Source organism: Melospiza georgiana, chromosome Z, assembly GCF_028018845.1.
Source record: "Melospiza georgiana isolate bMelGeo1 chromosome Z, bMelGeo1.pri, whole genome shotgun sequence".
In the NCBI taxonomy this organism is placed as follows: Eukaryota; Metazoa; Chordata; class Aves; order Passeriformes; family Passerellidae; genus Melospiza; species Melospiza georgiana.
Genome location: NC_080465.1, coordinates 71372384 through 71384770, shown reverse-complemented (window position 1 = coordinate 71384770; position 12387 = coordinate 71372384). Strand labels below are relative to the sequence as shown.

Genomic DNA, 12387 nt, shown 5'->3' with positions numbered 1-12387 from the left:
ATTAAATGTTTCTAGATTTTTTCCAATAATTAACTTTCTCAAGATCATTCTTCAAGCCTTGAATACATGGAAAATTATAAAATTCTTTTATCATTTTTCTGAATACAACTTCTGTTTGAATTATGACATAGTTCAGCAAGGTTTTTCAGAAAGAGTATTATGAATACATTTTTGTTTCTCCAGCAAAATTCTGCTAATTTTCACTTACTTTTACTTTTCATTTTACTGCTGGTTCACTCTCTTGGCTATACTAGCTGTAAGTATCATATATATACACATATAGATGTGTGTAGATATTCCAGTTTTGCCAGTTTCTGGTTTTGTTTGATATTAAATATAATTTTCCAACACTTCTGAACAAATTTCATAAAAACTTTATTGTAATTTGTTCTCCACTCACCTAGCATTAGTTTTTAAAAAAGACTAAATAAAGGCTGTGTTACTGCAGAGGCCTGTAGTTTTCAGACTTTCTTTAATTAATTTAAAACTTCCAGGAGCACCTGCCAATCCCTTCCCACCACAGACTTTCTAAGAAACAAACTCTGCAAGGCCAGGAAACCCACAAAAAATACAAGTCTATATGCATTTATTTTTTCTATTGTTGTAAGTTTTGCTGAAGAGTTTGCAAATAAGCTAGCAGTTACAAGACATGCAGACTGAGAATGTACATTTTTATCATAGGATCCTATTTCAAGTATAATATTAACCAAGCACTTAATTTAATCACTTCAGTATTACAAGGTAGTAAATATGCAGTAAACAGCTGGTTTGAATAACCTTCCACTGGGAATTTGAGCTGCTTCACCTGTCCTCTCTCTTTGCACCTACACTGGTAAACTACACAGTGCTGGGGCCCATCTCCAGGTAATGGTGGTGGGTTGTCCCTGCTGTTTGTACAGCCTGGTGTGGTTTCACACAGGTGAATTTTTCTGTTGGAAGTTTGTTCATACCTATCCAGATCTAGCTGATCCTTTCTCTGTCTAGAGTCTAGTACTACAGAATTGGTTCTGAGCACTTTTAATTTACAGTTGTAGCTCTGTCTCTCTAGGACTCTTGGTCATCTTGTTGGGAGCAGGCAAGCATGGGGAGATCCGTGGCTCCATCCTTCATCATACTGAATTGTATGGACATTTTCTTCTAAAAGTAAAGTCTGGACAAAAGCTGTAGGGATTAGCGAAGGATATCCTCAAAGGAAGAAATCAGAGTATGCATAGAAACTCCATATCATATTATGCTTCTTCAGCAGCATAGATTTACAACTACTTAGTTAATTTTCACTTTTTTCAAAAGCATACATTCACTTCTATCCTATTTGATTTTCAGTAACTTCTCAAATATCTGTTACAACATACAAACAACAAATTATAATTATTGTTGTCATTGTATATGAATAACAAGTTCAGTTTGATTAAGTCCAGAAATTAGGCTCTTAGTAACCTGTGTGTTGAACAGCTAGAGTATAAAGACTACCTTATTTCAGTGTGTGAAAATAAACAAACTTATTTATTTATTTATTTATTTATTAAATCAGGTGGGCTTATGGTTTAATGGAAACGAAGATCTAAGCATAACAGAAAGTTGTGAAGAACCTGAGTCTTCAGAAAGGCTAAAACATCTCACAGAGGTAACTGAAAACATAGATATTTTGAAAAAAATCACTATTCAAACACGATAGGTCTCATTTTAGAATTTTTTGGGTCTCTTTTTTTCAATAAGTGCTGCATTTTTTTTGATTTTTTTTTTTCAGGTCAAGTGGTGCTTCACAATAATGTAGAGAGGAATCCAAGAGTCAGCCCTGAGCATTCTAAATCGTAGTCTGCTCAGAAAGACTTAATTACTCCTATTCTTTTTTGAATGACATTAATTTTGCTACACAGCAACCAGCTTTGTAAAGAATGGGAGGCAAATGATCACTGCATCTGAGCACGTAGATTTTTCCATGAAAGAGGGGGCTAATAATAATCTGAATATAAAAAATGCTTTGAACATATTTGTCATGATACAAGGTTGTATTAATTTCTATCTTTTCTGCGAAACTCAATTTCTATTTCCTTGAATTACTTAACACACATTTATGATTTATCACAGCCTTGATTTGCACAGTCTCAACATGCTCTCAAGTATAGTAGCTCTTATTAGCAGTACTGTATTATTACTGTATTTCATGCTTTTCTCTACAGTTCTGGATTTGTATTTCATTTAAATCCACTTACAGAAATTAATTTGCTTATTTTTGCCCTTTTATAGTTTTTCTTCCATTTATTTGCGGATACCAAAAAAGACCCTGTTCTGCTGGACTATATTGAGATGCTGCTTTATTTCGCCTCCCACTCTGATCCAGTTGAAGGTGTATACAGAGCACTTAGCATTGTTACTGGAGCATATATTCACAGAAAAAGGAAAGCTTCCCTTCCGTGTGTGGTAAAATATCACAGAAAAATACTAGAGAATAGTAGTAGTACTTTCAATTTATAAATTGCCCAGATTTCTCTATATTTGCTTATCCTGGGTAACTCCAGTTCTTATAAGTAGTCTCACTGAATAGGAACATTGCATTGGTAATAATACTCAGAAGGATTCTTTCAAAAGTTTGGAAATTTGCTTGCCATTAATGAAAGTTTAAGATACTTACTGGTGATTACTCCTTGTGCATATGAATGGAAGTAATTATTTTGCTTAATTGACCAGCCATCAGTCCCTTGGAATTAAACAGCAGTATGACTCACAGTAATGTTATGTCATGATGTAAGACCTGGTCTTACTTTATTTTCCACTTACTTTATTATTGTTGGTCTTACTTTATTTTCCACTACGTTTCTTTGGGGTATTCAGACACATTTTTGTTATGTTATTTACAAGTGTTTAGGTTTATCTGTAAACCAGAAGGTTTAATAATAATTTGTTTCATACAAAATAATTTTAAAATTACTTTTTCAGACATGATGAATGCATTGTTAATTCAAACGAAACTCATCATTTGAACATTATTCGTATTTCTGTAGTGTGTTTTTATTATTAAAGTCTTAAAACTGGAATTAGTCCACTGCATGCATCAGTTACTGATTAGTGAATACTTATATTTATTGAAGTATAAGTCATTTTTTGAGACATAAATTTTTTATCTGTACACATCTTGGAAAGAGGTTGCTGCTCAAGATAATAAAATTATTCATTGCCCTGTTGCAACCACAGTGACTCCAGCAATTGCCCAGAACTTAAAGTAAAATTGAGATCTCTAGAAAGAGCATAGAAAAGGCATCACTTTACTACACAGGGTAATAATATACATTTGCAAAATAGCATTTTGTGATTTAAATGACAGAAGTTACTCTTCTTCCCTGTGCTTTGTTTGGCACAGCAGAGTTTTTGTACACTGGAGTGATTGAATGAGACAATAAGACAGTAAGACTTTCCACATTTCATAGGAAGAAGGCGAGCACAGAATGCTCCCAATTAGATATTAATTTCCTATATTTTGGTGAAAAGTTCTAGCTGTCATCTCATTGGATATAAAGCTACACAACCTGTTCTCTTCTTTGCCGTTTTCTGCTTCGTTTCATCTGTTTGGTTGGAGTTTGGTAGTATGTCAGTAAGAGACTGGCATTATCATCTCTGTGTCAACAACTTCCTGGGGATGCGAGTCACAAGTGTAAGGGAGTGTTTGCCTTCAGCCCAGAATTAACTGGATCTCTGAGGAGAAAGAGATGTCCCATCTAACCTGAGCATTGCCTCACGCCTGCTTTCTCACTCAAGGCATTGTCTCTGTGAATCTGAGCTCTGTCTGATGTATGTCCCACAGTGTATTAAACAGACAGATTGTGTGCCTAATTCACCTTGGAGAGTCCCTCAGAAATCTAGGAATATCCAAGAATTAGATGTTAAATGAATCTTGCTTGTATGGATTCTCTTTGACTTTATAGTTGTCTAGGCTGGTGTACAGAATCAGTGGATTGATTTTAAAACATCATTTTAATATTTTCTTTTTTAATATTTTCATTTTTAAAATATTTTTTATTATGCCTTGTGTTCCATGCCTATGCACTTAAGGGATAATGTTGAATATGGACAGAAGGTAACAAAAGAAATCCCATACCACTGAAGTAAAGGAGTTTTCTCTATAGACTTTAGTAGAGCCAGTATTTCATTAAGGTTATTCCACAAACACAAGGGGGCAAAAAGGAAATGGTGCATTGATATTGTGTCAGGTTGGAGCCAAGCTCCATGAAATACACAGGGTCCTGAAGACATCCAAAGGGGTTTCAGCATCAAATTAAGAACCTAAATCTTTCCCTGTGGCTGTTTACATGTGATCTAAGTATCCCAATTCTCACTGCAGGTACAGGAAATTTTGTAAATATTATCAGTAGAACATTCATCAGTGAATATAAAGAGCTATCTGGCTCATCTCTAAGAAATTTAACACCTTAGATAGCTGGTTCATACATATCCACTTACGGAACTTCACCTAATTTGCCTCTTCTCTTTTTCTTGTTCTGTGCTGGTAATTGTAACATCATCTCATTGGTATCTGCCTGCAGAAATACATCTGAAGCCTTCATGTTGTTAAGAGAAGCTCAGGCTAACATATTCTTGAGACTTCTTTTACAAATTTCATTTTAAGTCTAAAGAATGTTATTATTGGTTGTATAGGTCTCACAGCTCAGTGTAAGCAATGCAAAGACAGACCAAAAACCTTCAGTGCTGATATTTCTGTAATCTTGGTTACTGTGTGTTGAAAAGACTGCAAATGACTCTACTTCTCCTGTGCACAAAATGAAATGTATTAAGGCCCAAGGCACTAGCACAGGTGTGACTGAACCTCAGCAGTCTCTCCCTCCTAATGAGGAAAGAAATAGTTCAATTAAATGCAATTTTCTGTTGCTACTGGTTAGTCTACATTGTGACGTAATCTAGTCAAAGCACTGTTCACCTATGTGTGGTCCTTTCTCATCTTTGTGTTCAAAAATCTCCACAGCAGGTTTTTTTTGTTTAGTTTTGAGGGTTTTTTTCTCTTCGACTAACTCTAAAATTACCTGATTGCTTGCTTAAAATAAACTTAATTTTTCTGCATAAACTAGAAAATACGTATTTCTGTGGAGAGCTGGTTAACTGCTGGCCAAAACAGTGTTCTTGCAGTGACTAGATTTGGACTAGAAAATTCATACTGGCTTTTTTTTCATGTGAACATCCAGAATGACCAAGTTTACTCCTTAAGTAAACACAAATTTCTTGGTATTGTAGTCTGTAACTATGAAATATTTTTATGTTTTGTTGCTCCGAGAAATGCTCGTTTTTCTGTGCAATGTTGGCCACATTCCTGGAAAAAGCTGTCTATTAAATTTCTGGTAATGCCAACAATATGGATATTTCTGGACTGCCAGGATTTATTCCTCCATCCTATGGTGCAGTAGATAATTTTGTGTGAGTTGATGACTTTTGTTTTGTAAGAACTGAAGTTTGGAATTGTAATCCATTGGTTCTTAATGGTTGTTTAACTGAAACAGACCCTCTACTGACAGACTGTTTATCCCCAAGTATGATACCTGTGCCTAAATTTTTAGGATTCTTCAAGCCCCAACATAATGTCAAATGAAAAGACTTTAATCGAGGATGAAAAAGAAGTCTTGAATTACGCAGGTGAAGAAATTATTTCAGTGGCATCTCTACTCAAAGTGTTTCATACTGGAAGAAGTAAAGATGAAGATTATAATAGATTTAGCTGTCTGGAGAAGGCAGGCAGCTATGATAAGGTAGGCAGATTGATTAATGAATGATTGTGTAGCTTGCATCATATGTTAAAAAAATATGCTGTGATCTTTGCTTTTCCATTTTTTTCTTTTTTTCATTTTCTTTTTCTTTTTCTTTTTCTTTTTCTTTTTCTTTTTCTTTTTCTTTTTCTTTTTCTTTTTCTTTTTCTTTTTCTTTTTCTTTTTCTTTTTCTTTTTCTTTTTCTTTTTCTTTTTTTAACAGTAAATTGACCACAGATTATTTTTACTTAAAGTATTTCGTCAAGGTGTACCAAGAATTAGGTGCTGAAGATCTGACACCCATTGCATTTGAACTCCTTTTGAAGCATCCTTTCATGGAAGATTTGATTGACACATGCCAAGAGTACAAACTTCCTGTAAGTATTCCTGTCTGGGACCAAAGAGGTTTGTAAAGCACACTTGCTTAAATTTGCATTGTCCCAGAAATGTACATGTAATTTATGTATATACTGCCAATTTGCAATGTAGAGCAGCTGTACAGCCCAGCAGCTGTAGGGTAGATCATGTTTTTTGTTTTCTGTGAAAATTCCATCCATCAAAGACTGGGCCGCCTTCAGACCTGTTTATTGTGCAAGTCTTGCTGGCTTGGAACTGCCTGATGAGCCTTTGCTTTTCTCCTCATCCATAGAAAGGAGTCTGGTTGAATTATCCTCCCTGCAGGATCATACTGCAGGACACTGTAGGAGATATATGTGGTAGATCCCATTCCACCCCAGGCCAACCAGGCAACAGAAAAAGGCATGCAGAGGCAGTACAGGTCTGAGTGTTCTTCCCTGCCATTGTCTAGAGCTTCCCTGCTGCCTGCACCTATGTTTAAACATGCATTAAAACAGTTGCACAAAAGGCAAGTTTTGGCCAGAGAATCACCCTGTTTAAGGTATCAAACTATGGCAAAAATACTCAATACACAGGATGTAAGAAAACAGCATGAGAAGATGAGAGGATGCTTGCTTGTGCATGTCCCACATCGAATGGGACATTAAACAGTCAATAAACAGTCTTCACAAGTTTTAGATGATCACCCCCATAGTGTCCCACAAAATGTAAATCTGAATAAGATACCCGATATCTTAGGATTAACTTGCTATTTCTTAATTATATTCCTCACTTGTAGGATGTGAATTGCCCAGGATTTATTGAATCACTCATAATCATTGTGAGTAAAAGATAAAATATAAGAATAAAATAATATATTTAGTCAGTAAAAGTGAGGGTTAAAAATCCATTTGCTAGTGTAGAAAGTGATAGAAAATGTAAGACAAAGACAAGACAATAAAATTGAAGATTATAACTATCCATGCGTGTCCATCCTTCCTATGTTGATGTCTCAGCCTATTTGGGAGGACAGATGCCATGCAATGTTAGGTCATTCCTCCCTTCTCTTCCTCATTCTTTCTTCCTGACTATTCTTTTTATTTAATTGAATACTGCATTTTCTAATTTGATTTGTTTTTCCAACCTCACTGAATTTCTTGTAGACCAAAGCATTTTTTAAACCAGCTCTCTAGATGTGCTCCACCTCAAGAACTGTTGTTTACACAAACACTCACTGACTTTGTAGAATTTAATATAATGCAGCTTCTTCATGAAGACCAAATGCAATGAAACCTAAAGTAAAACTTAACAAGGGCGTAAACTGAGTTAAAGCCATATCTATATGCTAGGCAATTTACTGAGACTCTTGGTTAAAACATTTTCACATTGGCTAATACCTGAAAATCAAATGCACAATATTTATTCTCTATTAAAATTTCTGATTTTCCTTTACCATTTTTAGGGGGTACTTTGTTACATAGCTTAAAGAGTAGATTGGAGAGCATGTTTAAATTGTATTAGCTACCATCAATTACCTGTGTTATTTTTGGTAGATATATGGGATTTATTCAGGGCAATTCAGGTATAAAAGTTGTCAGTCTATGAGAAAAGCTGCAGGATAGTGCATATGAATCTTGGCAGTAACTGAGGGTTTCAGTGACATATTCTAGCCCCACGTCTTGTTTATATATTGGTATCACTCCATTTAAATTAGACATTTTTCCATTTATTTGGCAGATCCTGCTGATTCTTGTATCTCCTGACTCAATATTTAGGTGATGCAGAGCTTCAGTTATCATTTGTAGTACTTAAAATTTCCTCTTGAAAAGACTTATACTGTATCTCAAATATAGTACTCCTTGGTTTCTGTACCTAAACCCAAACTTTTTCATTCCTTGACTGTACTGCTAAATACACACTTTTGTTTTATGCATGAAATCAACACTCAGGTTTACCAAAAAACTTTTATATTCACCAGCAAACAGGCATAGAGACCCAGGGGCCACTGTTTTAAGTATGTTGCAATTCTGGTCTATTACATACAGACTCCAGGAAGATTTTTCCTGTATCGGTTCCCTATTTGGGGAACAGGTGAACTTTTTTCTTTCCAAGACAGTATATTTAGCGTCAATTATTTTTGCAGAAATTTTCCTCAGAGATGTCTATAAAAATGAAAGTCAACCACAGTGCTGTTATTTTGAGATCTTGTACAAGATAAATATAGCAAGTCAGGGTGTGGTTTCTAAAAGTTAAAATGTTTGTACTAATGCAGTCATGAACAGCAGAAGGTAAAATGTTTTGCTGAAAACTATAAAGGGAACATCTAGCTTACATTTTTTCAAATTTAAGTTAGAATACCGGATGATTCTTTTGGATCTTGATGACCTGTTCAATTTCAACCATTATTGTCTGTCATATCTCAAAAAAATTTTTTTTCCATGTGAAATGTATTGTCTTTTGCAGGGATTTTGTTTTCTCTGCTAGTGGGCTGGCAGCATCCTACAGGATATTGACCTTTCTATCAGCCTTAGTACAAATGTCTACAAATTAACATGCCCAGAAATTCTATTACTTTTTCATCTTGTCTTTTCTGATCTGATTACAGGGTTTTCTGGTCCTAACTAGAACTTTCAAGTTTGCCATTATCAACACATTTTTTTCACTTATCAGATAAAATTTATTCCATGAGAATAGGCAGATGACACTTATCTATGTATATTTATGAAGGAACTTCATTACACACTCAATTAAATTTTCTTTAAATAAATTTAATAATAAATGAGAGAAGATTTTTATTAGACCAGCTGATTCAAATGGGAGAAGCAGGCAATCTGCTTTTTGCACTGCATGTGTTCATCTACTCAATTTGGTCAGTTAAGGGGTTTTCTTTAGACCTCATTATTTATTGTTACAAATTTTACCATCTGTCCTGAGACTGTCACAGATATGGCAATACAGAAGCAACCCAATATTTTAGTAATTCTGAATTTTGATTGTTATAAATTTAAAGAAAGAGTCTGGGATATATTCTACTTCTATAACTCTTAATGCTTAATGCAGTATTTATTACTTTGAGTAAACTACATTCTTATAATTAGTGAAGATAAGGTAGTTTGATAATTAGGATTCAGTTTATTAATATAAAAAATATTATGCATTGGATAAATTGCATTATATTTCTTCTTCTGCTTTCAAATCCTGAATAGCCCTTTTTAAAAAAGCTGTTTTTGAAGATAGGGCTATCACATCATATTTCTATGTGTTTATGTTTTGAATACATTTAGCAGGCTCTTGCATTATGCTTGTTCCATCTAAATTGTTTGTCATATGGTTACTGCTGTTAATGTTGTTCATTCTGCTAATCATTTCAGCAACATAATCCAGATATTCTTTCAGATAGGAGTTCCACTGAAGTGGGATTTCTATTAATCTATAGTTAACATTGCTTTTTGAAAAAAAAGTTTATTAGTACATTGAAGAAATATTACAAAACCTGTTTATAGCCACAGCAGCCATTTAATATTACACAACAAACATTCACAACTCCATGTATCATTTCACAAAGTAAAAGAGCTTCTTGGCATAGGCAGAGTTCATACAGATTATATTAAATACATCTTATGAACAGGACCATGTATCAAGGTTTTGAGAAAAAAAAAAGTACTGCTGAATCACTGTTTAGTCATAAGCTGTAACTGTAATACTTATGAAACTTGAGAAGCTTTTTTCATGTGGTGTTTTAAATGTCCCAGTGTGCAAGAAAAGGAAAATCTAACTCAGTGTCTAAGTACCTCATTGAAAAAAGAGACCTATGTTATGCTTCTCTTGATGATGTATCCCATCCCTAAATAATCTTAGAAAATTTAATGTATATAAAAGGTGTTGTTTCTTATATTAAAGAAATATAAATAATACGCCTGCATCTTAAAGAAAAAAAAGTTTCCTTCATTGAAGACGGACATAGTAAAACTGTTAGAGCATTCTAGCTCCAATTTTTTGACAGCATTTAGTACTACATTTATTTTTATCTAACCAGGATTGAAGCTACTTTTTCTGACTCAATTTGCTGAAAAATGCCTCCCTGTAGTGAAGTGTTTCCTAGAATCAAAGATAAATTTTAGAGCAACCCTCTAAAACCAAGGACTGGTAATACTTCCTTTTAGCATAGTTCTCTATTCACTGGAATGCTTCTGGTATGTTACAAGTTTGTGAGGCATCACTACATACAGGCAGTTTCTGCTTTTGAGAAAAGGTTGTATCTTCAAAATATGCACAAAATATATATTGCCCTACATGTCTATAAAATACTACATATAAATAAAAACTCTGACTGTTGATTATTCTCCTAAAAACGGAGAAGAATTTCCTAAAAGGATAAAATATTTATTCTGACAGTATCAGGAGATGTTAGAAAGTTAAATATTTATCTTTGTATTGAATGTTCAGCATGTTATTATTTTAAAACAGAAATTCCTTGTTCATCCTACTTACACATCCTACAATGGATAGTATTGCTGAAATGGGAAATGGAGAAGATTCTGCTAATACAAAATTATTGAAAATTAACAAATCAGACAATGTGTTATAAAGAACTAAGCAAAAAATTAACCTACTGAGGGTATATATTATTCAAAGTATTAGTTACTTATTTTTAGTATCCGTTCTCTGGAATTGTTGTTAAAGTTCAGTCTGAAATATGGCATACTAAAAAAACCCACTTAATTGTAGAATTTGTCTTTGTATGTTCTGAATAACATTTACTGGTTTAAACAACAGTCTTGATACCTCTCTTTACCAATAATATTAAGCTGATGTTTAAGATCTCTGTTTAAAAACAGAGTTGCTTTTTAACATAGTGTGGTTTTGTAAAACACCAAAGGAAATTAAGTCCCGTGGATAACATTAAAACATCATCTCAGTGATATTATAGCACCTCAGCTGAATGAGTTCCAGTGCCCTGCTGGAAGACATTGTCTGTGATGTGGGAATCTGTAATTTACCTCCACTGAAATTAGATTATCACCATAATCTAGTCAGTGGAAAGCTCACCCCGAGGATAGACAGGTGTTATTCCTGCAAGTTTAAGGTGTTATTACTGCAGTTTCCAGGCTGCAACATGAAATTACTTTTAATATACCTTTTTTCCTTTTCATAGGATATAAAAGTCTTTCTCCAAAGATCCAAAGAAGCACAATCAACTGATGGGGAGCAAAACACATGTGAAGACATAAATGTATGAAAAATTACTGTTTATGAACATTAAGGAATATTTTTTCTCAAAATTTGTAAGAAATGTGTCTTACAGGTCCAGTCCTCTCTTCCATGAGAAAAGTTTTTTTGTTTATTGTTGCAAGAGCAAAATCCCATTCCAGCTACACATTTGCTATTTTCTGTTACTTTAAAATTAAAAAAAAAAAAAAAAAAAAACCAACAAAAAAACTAAAAACAACAAAACCACAAAAAGGGAAATTTATGGTTCACTCATCTTATATAGTCTGATGATTATTTCTAAATAAAATCAATTTCTGAAGTTAAATAGAGATGGTAGTGTTGTCATTAAGATTTGTTCAAAGAATATGTCCAATTCTTCTAAACATACTATCTATACAGCTTTTGTTATATGCATAGTTTATTCATTAATTCATTTTAATGAGTTAAATGCTGTAGTCAATTAATCTTTTAAAGCATGCTGTAATTTCTAGTTAAGAAAATAAATGACAACTCTTTTCTCCAAGACCAGGATAAACTGGGCATCATGTTCATAAAAATGGAGTGTTTGTTGACAGTGGAGATGATGAATCTTTGCCACTGAACCTTTCTATTTCTAACATTGCAGTACATCTCAACTCTATGACTTGCTAAAGACCTGCCTTCTGTCCTTTTTTTATTGACACATTGCATTCAAGGGCACCACATACTCCAGACATGCTGCAAATTTTGATGTGTGATAGGTGCTTGTCTAAAGACATCTATGGCATACCATGACACCCAGAGAATGTTGACTTCTCTGGCAGATTAAGCAGAGTCTTGGTCAAATGCTCTCCTTACAGCTTAAGTGGGTGTTTATTTTTCTCTATGAAGTCTGAGTCTTACTGGTTTTCCTGTATAATAGGATCTTTATGTTTAAATGCAGTTTTATCCAATTGCTCCGTTCTCTTGTGTCTGACAGCCATCAGTCTCTTGGCTGACTCTAAGTTGATAGGAACTATTTTGTCATGGATCTGTGTGATGTGCATTTCAGAATACTCTTTGTAAATAATTCCCCTGGATTTGAAAATGGAGATGCATAAAAAATTCTCTGTTT

At 33.9% G+C, this 12387-nt stretch overlaps 1 protein-coding gene across 1 annotated transcript in view; it reads left to right on the top strand.

Moving 5' to 3' along the window:
• Nucleotides 1–11466, top strand: part of SPEF2 (sperm flagellar 2) — a 74394-nt gene extending 62928 nt beyond the window's left edge. Inside the window, exons 30-34 of the mRNA XM_058043513.1 lie at nucleotides 1532–1624; nucleotides 2248–2421; nucleotides 5562–5750; nucleotides 6002–6124; nucleotides 11239–11466. Of these exons, the coding sequence (XP_057899496.1) occupies nucleotides 1532–1624; nucleotides 2248–2421; nucleotides 5562–5750; nucleotides 6002–6124; nucleotides 11239–11322 (663 nt within the window). The 3' untranslated portion in view covers nucleotides 11323–11466. The remainder of the gene's footprint in view (nucleotides 1–1531; nucleotides 1625–2247; nucleotides 2422–5561; nucleotides 5751–6001; nucleotides 6125–11238) is intronic.
• Nucleotides 11467–12387: the final 921 nt, after the last annotated feature.